The sequence below is a fragment of the Pieris napi genome, chromosome 7, assembly GCF_905475465.1.
Source record: "Pieris napi chromosome 7, ilPieNapi1.2, whole genome shotgun sequence".
NCBI classification, from domain to species: Eukaryota; Metazoa; Arthropoda; class Insecta; order Lepidoptera; family Pieridae; genus Pieris; species Pieris napi.
This window is the reverse complement of record NC_062240.1, coordinates 2573184-2585758: the sequence shown is the minus strand read 5'-3', so window position 1 is coordinate 2585758 and position 12575 is coordinate 2573184. Positions and strand designations below refer to the sequence as shown.

Here is a 12575-nt window from a genome sequence, read left to right as displayed (position 1 = left end):
ACTGTAAAAAATGCACAAGTAAAGATAACATTTTTTTTAAAAGGTTTACTAAATCTGCAATTGGTAGGCAGTGATGCTAGCTAAAGAATAAAATAAAGTAATTTAAGTTATTTCGATATATTGTTCGTGATATTAAATATTTGTAATTTTTGTTTTAGTTCACTTGACTAAGATTTACGTTTTTGTCGGTAAAACATAGAGAATACGTAGCAATAATTTTTTATTGCCCTCAAATGGGTCAAATTTGTCCCTTTTTCGGTGGAGAACTTTTTAGTAGCAACCCTCATATGTCAGAATTCTACGGAATGAAAAATCCGAGTTTAGTCTATAAACTCTCGTAACATGACTTTAATATGCTTTTATATGTTCCAGCGTCAGCTAAAATACAAAGTAGCACAGAGTCGTGACAGCAAGGAGTACTACCGCGTGTACCAGCAGTGGCGCTCTCATGCCGCGTTGGGAGAAGCCGACAGCGTCGAAGTTGATGGACAGGCTATGGAGGATGATCTCACCAGGTTAATAATTTTTTTTATTGTCTCATCGCAAAGACAAATTACCTAAACTTGCATAATAACTCTAGTATAGCATAGTCTAGAAAAGGAAGACATTGAGGCACAAGGTACTAAAAAAAATGTGTGCGTGTACTAGGTGTACACACGTAAGAAGTGAAACTTCTTTATGACCTTATTTTTCAAAAAATGATCTACTATATGCAACTTTACAGAAATTGGTTAAATAAAGTTAAATTAGATAAAGTTTAACAAAAGGCTTTTATTATCATAGACATGAAAACAAATACAATTATTTCATTTTAACTTATTACTGTACTACTATGAGTACTAAGATTATTACAGAATTTCATTAATTGTAATAGAATTATTAGTACATATTACTATCATTGTTATCGTTATTATATATTTTTGTTACTAATGGCTTCGAATCTCATCGGATCAACCGTGGTAGGGACAAGAAAAAGATGGCGCGTAACCGAAAAATGTGACAAATGTGTGTACATTTTTTTCCAACGCCGATAAAGAAGTTTGACTTCAAAAAGCAACATGGCGCGTAACCTGCTACAAAATTTCTCCCATACGTCGATAAAGAAGTTTCACTTCAAAAGATGGTGCGTAACGGAAAAATGTGACGCGTAACGAAAAAATGTTACACTCAATTTTTTTCCAACCCCGATAAAGAAGTTTCACTTCAAAAAGTCGGTTTACGGACGCTAGTTTAACGTGACAACGTCAATAACAAAACATTGATAAAATTATTGAATACCTTTTTATGGCAATAGTGATTTCAAACTTAAGTCTTCGAGTGAAAGAGAGATAGATAGGCGTAAGCGTACAATGAGCGTAACGGGACAATGAGTCATGCTTTTTCGTGCGTGCGCCGAGCGTTCATCGATAATAATTTCATATGTTCATAATTTTTTTTAAAGTAAATTAATAAGTAATTAACTTAAACTTAAAGGTTTAAACGGTGACAAGGAAGGGAATCGTGTATAATATATAATAATAAAATCATAACCCTCGTAATATGCTTTGCTGTCAAATATATTATAAATAGGAGATTGATTTTTGATAATGGATCATTAATTTGCAATTAAAGTCCTAAACTGATTTTGATATAGTTTTTGTGTTCAAGTAGATTCGAGATTCGTTTCGATTTACAGTTAGATTTTTATTAAAGACCCGTGGTAGATATATAGGGTCGGTTAGTTTTTGATGTCATAATTATTGTCTGAAATATGTAATGGCTTGTTTAAATTGAGTTGAAAGTTAGGGTTATTTCATGGTGAACTTTATATCAAACTCATGTCTAAACGTTGATTGAAATATCTTTAAGCGCTGATTATGTTTTTTTGGACAGGAGGCTCACCTGATGTTAAGTGATACAGTCGGCCATAGACACTCACATTGCCAGAGGGCTCTCAATTGCGTTGCAGGCCCTTAAAATTATTCATCTATCTCGAACATTTCATGAATTCGCTAAACGTACGTACGTTTGTATAGTTTTTTTAGAATTCTGTATGAAATCATGACTTTTCAGTACCAGAGATACGTCAGTGGAAGTAAATAACGAAGAAGGCAGTCCATCTGATCTCGTGAGCAGCGGAGTCGTTAGTCGAGGGAATAATAATTCAACTGAAGGTATGGATAATGGAGTAACTACACATTTAAAGCGCTTTTCAGTTATATAATGAGATTTTAAGTTGAAAGTAAGTTTGTTAATTTTAAAAAATATATATTATATTTAATAATGCAAAATAACGGCAGTGTTGGCTTAATGGCTTCAGCGTGCGACTCTCATCCGTGAGGTCGTAGGTTCGATCTTCGGCTGTGCACCAATGGACTTTCTGCCTATATGCGAACTTGCTCGAACAGTGAAGGAAAATATAGTGAGGACTTGGCCTTAGACCGGCCTTGGACCGGCTTGGCTTAGACCTAAAAAGTCGCGGGGTGTCAGGCACAGAAGGCTGATCATCTACTTGCCTATTAGATTGACAAATGATCATGAAACTTATACTAAAATCTGGGGCCCAGACCTAAAAAGTACAACCTTTTACTGCGCCAGTGATTTATTTATTCAATAATGTTATTAAACTAAAGACATATGTAGGAGACGAAGTATGCTAATTCCCTTGTTTTGGTAGATTTTTCTTTCGCTCTTTAGAGGCTTTAGCGTGTTAAATCTTAATTTCTTTTCAGCAAGTGAAGATGGACCCGATAATGAAGACGAAGATGAACAAGCTCCTCCACCAGATAATCAGACGCTGTTACGGCTGCTAGAACATCATGAGAAGGTAATATGGGAGATCTGAAATATACTGAATATGCTATGAAGGCAATTTCAGCAATAAAATAATAGGAATTATATTAATATTAAATAGCTACTCTAGTAAAATATAGGCTTTAGTGCCCTTTGATACAGTCCAACACCAACTTTATCGCTATGTAGATATCGATATATGTAAATATATATATATATATATATATATATCTTTAGAAATCGCCTAGACCTGTCACCTGTTCTGAGATCACAGTCTTGTCAGATTAAAGAAAAAACTACTTTTTAAGTTGTCTAAACTACCGTCAAGTTATGTTTACGCTGTGATGAAAGGAGACAGAGTACTTTAATTAAAACGGTGTAATTATACTGCTTAGGTTTTACTTAATGTTATTTTAATGAATGGGATCTAATTAATATAATAAATATTTCGGTAATAAGCAATCTCTCCCATATTTTGTAAATCTGTAGATTACACACATGTTCCGATGCGCCCGTATCCAAGGTTTGGATACGACTGAAGGTCTCCTCCTCTTTGGACGAGAGCACTGCTACGTCATCGATGGCTTCACCCTTCTCAAGAATAGAGAGATTCGAGACCTGGACAGCTGCCCTGATGACTACGACCCCATACTGCCGAGCCAAGCCATACAGAGGAGCAATCAGCGGCAATGCTCCAAGTTCCTATATGAAGATATACGGTATTTAATATTGTGTAAAATTTAATAATAATAAGATAAGGCCGCCAGTTGCTCTCCTTTTTATTTAATTATGTCAATTGTACTATATTTATGTATATACAACGAAGTGTTAATAAATAAATTATTCATTGCAAGAATATGGTACAAAAATGTGTAAGTTGGTACAATCGAAAATTCGCATATTCTGACCACACACGATGGCGCGCAAATTTGTCTTTAAAGGAATTTTACATTATACATTATTATTCAAAGTCAATTCTTATATTATTTGTATCGTATCAGACTTTATTAAATTTATATCAACTGCAGTGTCTCACGCAAATAATCATTAATTAAAGTAATAGTCGCTTTTTAAAGACTCTAGTTGGAAGATCCTTAAATTCTTTTTGTAATTTATTGTAAACCTTAATTGCCATACAAAAGGTGTTTTTCCTAAACAGTTTCAGGTTGATATTTCAATTTCTCCCCATGTCTACTTCTTACTTCGACTTTATTAGCATAATTCATGATTTTACCCGCGCGTCTCCCTCCGCCCGCTGCCGGTAAGTTCGCGTGAGATGAGACGGACAGTGTTTCGCGCAAAAAAAAAAAAAAAAATGAAGTAAACGCCAAATGCTTTTTGTTTAAATAACTCGTTAAATATATATTATTTGATAAAATCTCTAGTAACAGCTCTCGGCTAAACTAATCTGCCGTAATACAATTATATTTTGGCTTCATAATACTCGTCACGATTGAATAAAAACGTAATTAGGCAAAAGTGAGGTGTGTAAAAATGTTTTGGTAAATGAATGATTATTTACAAGTTATTCTACTCAATAACGCTTTTAAAGCAATGTTTTATATATACTACACTCTATAACAGTTTATTTTTCATTTTTTTAAATATAACATTGCAACAATTCTCGCGTAACCTTAATTAAACTTTGTAATTAAAGTAGCTGAAATCATTGTACAGTTCTGAAATGCATTTGTTCCTTCCAGAGAGGTGCACAAACGAAGATACCTCCTGCAGCCCATTGCTTTAGAAGTATTTTCTAGTGATGGTCGCAATTATCTGTTGGCTTTTCCCCGAAAAGTAAGGAATAAGGTATGTGATATACAAAGCATTTCACGACTCCTAAATACAGAAGAAAACTTTTTCATGTCAATTTTTTCGGCTCATTACGACTTAAATTTTGGAAAAAGCTTTAAAGTCAAACTTTGTGTTGACCCGAGTTATTGATATCAATTTTTTAACCGTAAGAACAAATAAAAAAAGTTAGTTCCTTTAGAAATAGTAACTTTTTTAATAAAACAAATGTGTAATGTCGTCTTAAAGTTTAATATTATTATTGAACTATGCCGTATTTACATGAATCATCCAGCTTTTATGACGTCATCGATAAAGGTGGACTTTTATGAGAGCAGATCTTATTACTCATTTAACAGGTGTACAGCCGCTTTACAGCTGTAGCGACAGGTATGGCGGATAGCGCAGCAGGTTCCGTGGCAGGTCAAAAGAGGGGCGTGGCAGTAGAGCAACCAGGTGGTCTTCTAGCTTCCCTTATTGGAGACACTTCTGTGACGCAGCGATGGCTGGTAAGTCACTTCATAATCGAAATACAGTTAAATATGATTCAGTAGTTACCTAATGTTTTTTTTTTAAATAACTGAATAATATATCTTATAAATACAAATTAGACAGGAAAACAGTCAAACATATATTTATATAATCAAAAAAATATATATATATGTATTTCCTTTCGTTCAAACCTCGGCATGTAGTTAAATAAAACTATTAAATCGCGTTATACAATTGAAAAAAATCTTTAATCATTAAAACATTCTCTTACCAGAAATAAGGATATTTTTTTTTATTTTTTTAGCGCGGCGAAATAACTAACTTCCAGTACTTGATGCATTTAAATACTTTGGCTGGACGGTCATACAATGACCTAATGCAGTACCCCGTGTTCCCCTGGATTCTGGCGGATTATGACTCCTTGGAACTGGACCTCAATGACCCGGCCACCTTCAGGGATTTGAGCAAACCAATGGGCGCTCAGAGTTCTGACAGATTGGATCAATTCAGGAAACGATATAAGGTGTCTTGATATTTTGTTTACGCTTAAACTGTTAAATCCAATATGTTGACACGGCGAATTGACATCATCCGCACTCTTCGGTCTAATAAACTTTCATGTACGTAATACATTTGATTTGCCTGTTACGTGTACTTACACGTACGTACGTACGTACATCGGGTTTCTTGCCCCCATACATATATAGCACTCACTTTGTAATTGCTTTGTATTTTTGTATATACTATTAATTGTTGTTTACATTTTCGAACCTATCATTGTTTTCTCTTTAGTAGCGAATTATGTGAGGGCCAGCGGTGTATCCCAAAAAAAAACAAAATGTGTTGAAATTAATTTAATTAATCACTTACAATAATGGAGACTTAACTAAATATAACTATTTAATCGGCCCGATATTATGTGCACGACAAATAATCTATATTATAAACTTAACTAGTTGAGAATTGACCGGTCCGATATGAGGTATCCGATCAAAAGCTTCTGAACTCTATTGTCCGTTTCCTTTTATGACGGTGTTGCGTAAGAGGGGTACTGGTATTGGGTATGTGGGGCAAAGGGAGTGTGAAGGATATGTAACAAGAGTTACTCATAAAAAAAATCTGTTAAACAATTTGGACAAGACACTTCTATAATGATATCTTATTTTTTCACATATATTTCATCATTTATCCTTTTTAGCAAATTAGGTTAGACTTCAATTAATGTCTGATGATGAGTGAAGACAGATGTATACAATAAATACAATGTATACAATGCGTGCGTACAAAGTACACATGTCAGAAGTGAAACTTCTTTGGCAAACTTATTTTTAAGTCTTGTTCATATTTATACAAATCTTCAAATTTCAGACACACATGACAGACATAATTGAATTGTTATATGGTTTCAGGAATGGGATGACCCTCACGGAGAGACCCCGCCCTACCACTACGGCACTCACTACTCGTCCGCCATGATCGTGTGTTCGTACCTTGTACGGATGGAGCCCTTCACGCAGCATTTCCTGAGACTGCAAGGAGGGCATTTTGACCTGGCAGACAGGTGACGGTTCTATTACCTTATAGATAGGCTAAAACAAAACTCAATAATAAATGTGTATAGAGCAAGAAAACGGCAGTTTTAAGACTAATTTTGGACACACCATGATCCAAGTATTAATTTTATTATATATAAGTTACCTATAAGTTATTAATTCTTTGATATGGTAAGGTCTCGCAAGGTCGTTTTGATAGACTTGAGTCAAAAACCGAATTGCTCATGTAACGTACACAAATATAACGTATACGTATTGTCGAAAAACATGATTACGGTTGCGACAAAATCATTTTTATTTAGTTAGAATTGGAACATCGAATGAAAAATTTTCTATCTATATTTATTAAAAGGTTTGCTAACGGGCAATATAGTAATAGCATACATCTAGAAACATAACAATAAGAACTAATTGTAAACAATTTCACACGCACAGCATGCTTTAGACTTCATAACCATTGCTAATTAACAGAATTATTACAAAATATAAATATGTAATAAAAGCGAGAAATATAAATGTTAACTTATCTTAATATTTTGGAAAGCTCGGCCAAACTGTAAGAGAGGGAAGGAGTCAATTTCAGGAGAAAATTTGTTAACTAACACATCCTAGGAATGGTAGTGTTACTTAGGATGGTTTACGAAATGGAAGGGTTTAATAGGGAAACTAGGAAGAAAGCGTTCCAATTAATCTATTTGTTTCAGAATGTTTCATTCTATAAAAGAAGCATGGAATTCTGCATCGAGACACAATATGGCTGACGTGAAAGAATTGATTCCGGAGTTTTTCTATTTACCTGAATTCTTGGATAACTCAAATAACTTTGACTTAGGTTAGTAATTTTACAGAAATATTTTTTCAATAAAATAAAATCATGGAATCGTGAATACCTTTTAAAACAACTTTTTAATTCTCATATGTCATATAATATTTAAGTTTGAGTGAGATTGTCATAAGCCTTCCTAATGTTCACTATTTACATATCTAAATGGCGTGTAAATTAACAAAAAAAAGGGTGCGTGTACTTATGTACGCGCGTAAGAAGTTATACTTCTTTGGCATTATTAAAAATAGTTTTTGATTGCATGCAAATAATTAATTACAATTAAATAATCAAAGACTGGAAAAGGAGTCATTATAGTCAATAAAGTTCAGTTTACATTTGAAAAATTTAATAAATAAATATTTATTATTATTCTCTTACATTAAGTGTAACATAATGGTAGAGGAGCCCACGATGCTAAATGGGGATTTACTCGAGCGTAGTAGAGACCTATTGGGATGCAAAGCTTAGATAATAAGAAGAAAAAAATGTTATATGATATATACCTTTTCATCGGTGGGGGAAGCGGCTATAGATTGTTAAATATGTAAAAAAAAACTGTTGCATGGACATCCTCGAGCGCGTCAGATATTGATAGCATCAATGCCCTACGTATTTTTAATAATGTACTTATGTTAATCTGATCGTTTGCATGATGCGGGAGGTTGTATTTAAGGGTTGAAAATGAAAAAAAAATAAAAATTATCGAGCGCGTCAGATTTTCTAAGGGAGTGTTAAGTGCACCAAAAAAAGCTCTCATTTACTAATCTGACGATTTCGATGGGACGCAAACCCACGGCCATTTTCATAATTTGCAAAAAAAAATCGCAATTTTGCAAGCGCGTCAGATTAAGTTATATGTAAGTTCATCTTTATGTTCTAAACGTACTGTCTCATAATCTGACGATTATCTAGAGGGATTCGCCTGATCTGACAAAAAAAAATTTAATTTTAATTCCTGGGCGCTTAAAATTGATATTTTGAGCTCGCTAAGTTCAAAGAAATAACATGTGTATGCATTTGAGCTCTCCCAGCTCGAAAGTCTGATAGAAGTTTCATAGAACACTATTTTTGGAATTTTCAAACCGCAATAACTTTTGAATGGATCAAGCAATTTTCACGCGGTTGGCGGCATTTGACGCAGTTTTATCATCATCATAAGTAAGCAATTTTAATTGATCGAACCACAAATTTCGGAGTAATCCCGAAAAAACACTTTTTCGGGTTTCTTTCGTTCACGATATCTCTCGAACTAGTCAACCGCTTTTGACCAGCTTGGTGGCGATCGACGTGGTTTTTTAAGCTCAAAGGCGGATTAGTTTTTGAAGTTGATCGATAAAGAAACCACTTTTAAAAAAAAAAATCTTATTTTTTTAAGATTTTTCAAAATTTCTCAAAATCTATCGGTCCGAATCGGTTCAAATTCACAGGAAATGTAATTTTGAGGGAAATATTTAGAACGCCGTTTAGTAGATTCCGATCGGTTTAAGGAAATGTAGGCATCACGCAGCTGCACGCATTTAACTTTATCGATGAATTTTTGATATTCGGCTTGCGGAAATCGTCAGATTATATATTTTTCATTATTCTTGAATTATTTCCTTCAAAATAAAAAAAAATTAGCTACGCTCGAGAATGTCGAGATGACGTTTTTTTTTACAACTTTGGTGCCCTCCCCTTTTTTTCCGTCACTCTCAAATTGTCAGATTAGTGGAATATACACTTTTTAGGATGTAATTAACTCACCCTACCTTAATCTGACGCGCTCGGGAATTTCTGATGGTCCATTTTTTTTACTAATCTGATCCTGTCTCCTTCACGGGCGGCCTTATATATGGGCCTCATATTTTGTGGAGGTACTTAACCGGGTACAAGGTATCCCCCTATATATTAATCTGCCGCGCTTTAGTAAATCCCGAAATCCCCTCTTGGGCTCCCCTACCATAAATTCCATTATTATTCGAATGTTGTTTTTAAACAATGTCCAATGCCGTAGCATCTTCCTTGGGCAACTTCATTCTGTTAATTTTGTGTCACAGTGCGCGCGCAGCGTAAAATTTCACTCTCATCAATTTTTCATAACGCGCCGTAAGAAGTGTAACTTCAAAAATTTCAATATTGGCGTTTCCACAATTCAGGATTCAAGCAGTCGGGCGTAGCTCTAGGCGACGTAGTACTACCTCCTTGGGCAAAGGGCGACCCGCGAGAATTCATCAGAGTCCACCGAGCGGCACTAGAGTCTGACTTTGTGTCTCACCGCCTGCATCATTGGATCGACCTGGTCTTCGGCTACAAGCAGCAGGGTCAGCCGGCTGTGGATGCCTGCAATGTGTTCCATCATCTCTTCTACGAGGGCAACGTCGATATTTACAAGTGAGTTACTTTATACGTTAAAGTTAAGCGGAACGTACGCATTCGTGTACGTACTGCATATTTACTTCCTCGTCGTCTTCAATTTTTGTATTAATTATATAAAACAATACATACATTGTCTCCTTCCATATAAAGGTGTATAAATTATAAATTTTTAGTTCAATAAAAAAGGGTTTGATGGTAGAGGGGTGACAATTCAGGGTTGAATGTATTTTTTTATGCTGTATTATAAAAAAATAATAATAAAAACTTTTGTCTAAAAAATAAAAATTTAGGGGTGGTGCCACCCTTAACATTTATGGGGATGAAAAATAGATCTCCGATTCTCGGACTTACTGAATATGTATAAAAAAAATTCATAAGAATCGGCCGAGTCATTTCGGAGGAGTATGGGAACGAACGAACACGTCAATTTTATATATTAGATTTACATATAATTTTCTTAGGTTAGTGTTACAAATATTTGTTGACAACACTTTTATTTCTTTTTTTTAACTTCTCATATTACCAAGCGTTTTTTTAAATAAAACGATACGTTTTATAGTATCGATGATCCGCTCAAGAAAACGGCAACGATAGGCTTCATCAACAACTTTGGCCAAATACCAAAGCAGCTATTCAAGAAGGCCCACCCCAGTAAGAAGATGTCCCAGCGGACCTCTACAATATTGGACCCTAACAACATCATTCCCTCACAAGGCGTCATCACGCCTCCTGACAAATTGTTTTTCCACAATTTGGAGAATTTGAGGCCTTCATTGCAGCCAGTTAAAGGTGAGACTAATTCTTTTGAATTAAATAATAATTTCTTTTATATGCGGGTTAATCATAACTTATTTATCTGTATGAATATAAATGTAGTATTTTATTATGTAATTTAGATTTTATTTTATTTTAGTCATAGTTACGTGTTATTTTGAGTTTTTTTGTTAATTATTTATGCACTTTTTGTACTTTACCCTCTGCCTGGAAAACGGGCCACCCGTTGCCTTATAAGTTATGTAAAATCTTTTATTTTTTTTATATGTATGTTTTTGTATAAGGTAATAAAGTGTAAATAAATAAATGTATGTCGGATGATTATGTAAACTTTCGAACGACTGCACCGAATTGGATGATTATTTTGTGTTCGTTATTGTTATGTGACAATTTGTATGTACATGTGTTTTTCTACTCTCTTAAACTAAAATCCCTATCAGGTATCCATTTTAGGAAATAGTTTAATTTTCATCACCATCGGTTCAGTAGTTTTTGATATGCTTTTCTGGAAATGACCGAGGTAAATTATGTCTGGAATTTTCTAAATTTCTATTTTGATAACTGTCTCCTTTCAGAGGTAAAAGGCCCAGTAGGTCAGATCCTATACACGGAAAAGGCCATCTTGGCCGTTGAGCAGAACAAAGTACTGATGCCGCCCACTTACAACAAGTACGTGGCTTGGGGTTTTGCGGATCATTCGCTTCGAGTGGGCCACTACGACAGTGATAGGGCCGTGTTCGTCTGCGAAAGCGTGGCGCAGGCTGCAGGAGAGATCGTCACGTGTGTGTGTCTGTCCGATAAAACCCTCGTGACGGCTGGAACGAGCACGGTGAGAAACTTTTTTGTCAAAACGATTCTGAAACTTTTAACATTTTTTAGTTTCAGAAATTTATCGAAAACAACCTTATTGATCAAACTTTTAGCAATTTCAAATTTCCAATTCTACTATTCCTCAAAGCATGTGGCTTTATAGGACATAATGCAACACATGCAAATAAAGTCTATTATTTTTGAAGTGAAAACTTTATCAGCGGCGTTGTACACTTTTTTTGGAATGGGTAAAAAATGTTAAACTCGCGTCAGGACACGTGACCTGATCGAAAATTCGTAAGACGGATGAAGAGTAGAAAGCTGGCGCGGCTTATTTAATGTAATATAAATTGTCATGTTTGTGTACGATAGCGCAATAAATAAATATTGTATTCTACCACATAAATGATGGTACTTTTATACTGATAATTAAAGCAATTCGTACAAAATTATTCCCTAACCATTCCAAAATATCAAAAATGCACAACGTTTATTTAAGTTTTCACTTCTGCCGGTCTCCCGGAGTGCAACCCGTCGTTTTTTTTATAATAAAAATATCCTGTATTATGCACTACATAATCAGGAATACATTAAGTGTCATGTTTAACATTAGTACACGATATCCTCCAAATTCTTCCACTTGTCTCTCATCCTCGCTACCATTTTCCAATCCTTCCCCGCTATCCCTTGTATTCCATTTTCCCAGGTATCTGGTGGGCGTCCTCTATTTCTTCGTCCCCACTGGGCCATTCTTAGTAAGTTTCTTTTGAACCATCTGTCATCATAAAGACAAAAATAATTTATTCATCTAGGTAACACAATGTACACAAATGTAACAAATGCTCCTAATTTTACATTTACTGCCAGTTCTCAAATCAAGAGCGTAGAACGGAAGAGAAGAACTGGCAATAAACTCTCCGCCACTCTTTTTAATCGCCAACTTTGTTGTTTTAACTTTTTGAAGTTATTCATCTTTAGGCGCGTTATAAAAATTGATGAGTGTGAAATTTTACGATGTGCGCGCACCGTGACACAAAATTAACAGAATGAAGTTGCCCACGGAAGGCTACGGCATTGGACTTATAATAATAGAATAATAATAAATATTTATTTATTTAATTTTTCAAATGTAAACTGAACTTTATTATCTATAATGACTCCTTTTCCAGTCTTTGATTATTTAATTGTAATTAATTATTTGC

The 12575-nt window shown here is 34.7% G+C and overlaps 1 protein-coding gene across 1 annotated transcript in view; it reads left to right on the top strand.

Moving 5' to 3' along the window:
* Positions 1-12575, top strand: part of LOC125050880 (WD repeat and FYVE domain-containing protein 3) — a 54962-nt gene that overhangs the window by 36453 nt on the left and 5934 nt on the right. The window contains exons 36-47 of the mRNA XM_047650943.1: positions 373-515; positions 2053-2153; positions 2712-2806; positions 3262-3491; positions 4476-4581; positions 4923-5072; positions 5360-5578; positions 6465-6616; positions 7313-7440; positions 9570-9804; positions 10349-10578; positions 11139-11392. Of these exons, the coding sequence (XP_047506899.1) occupies positions 373-515; positions 2053-2153; positions 2712-2806; positions 3262-3491; positions 4476-4581; positions 4923-5072; positions 5360-5578; positions 6465-6616; positions 7313-7440; positions 9570-9804; positions 10349-10578; positions 11139-11392 (2043 nt within the window). The remainder of the gene's footprint in view (positions 1-372; positions 516-2052; positions 2154-2711; positions 2807-3261; positions 3492-4475; positions 4582-4922; positions 5073-5359; positions 5579-6464; positions 6617-7312; positions 7441-9569; positions 9805-10348; positions 10579-11138; positions 11393-12575) is intronic.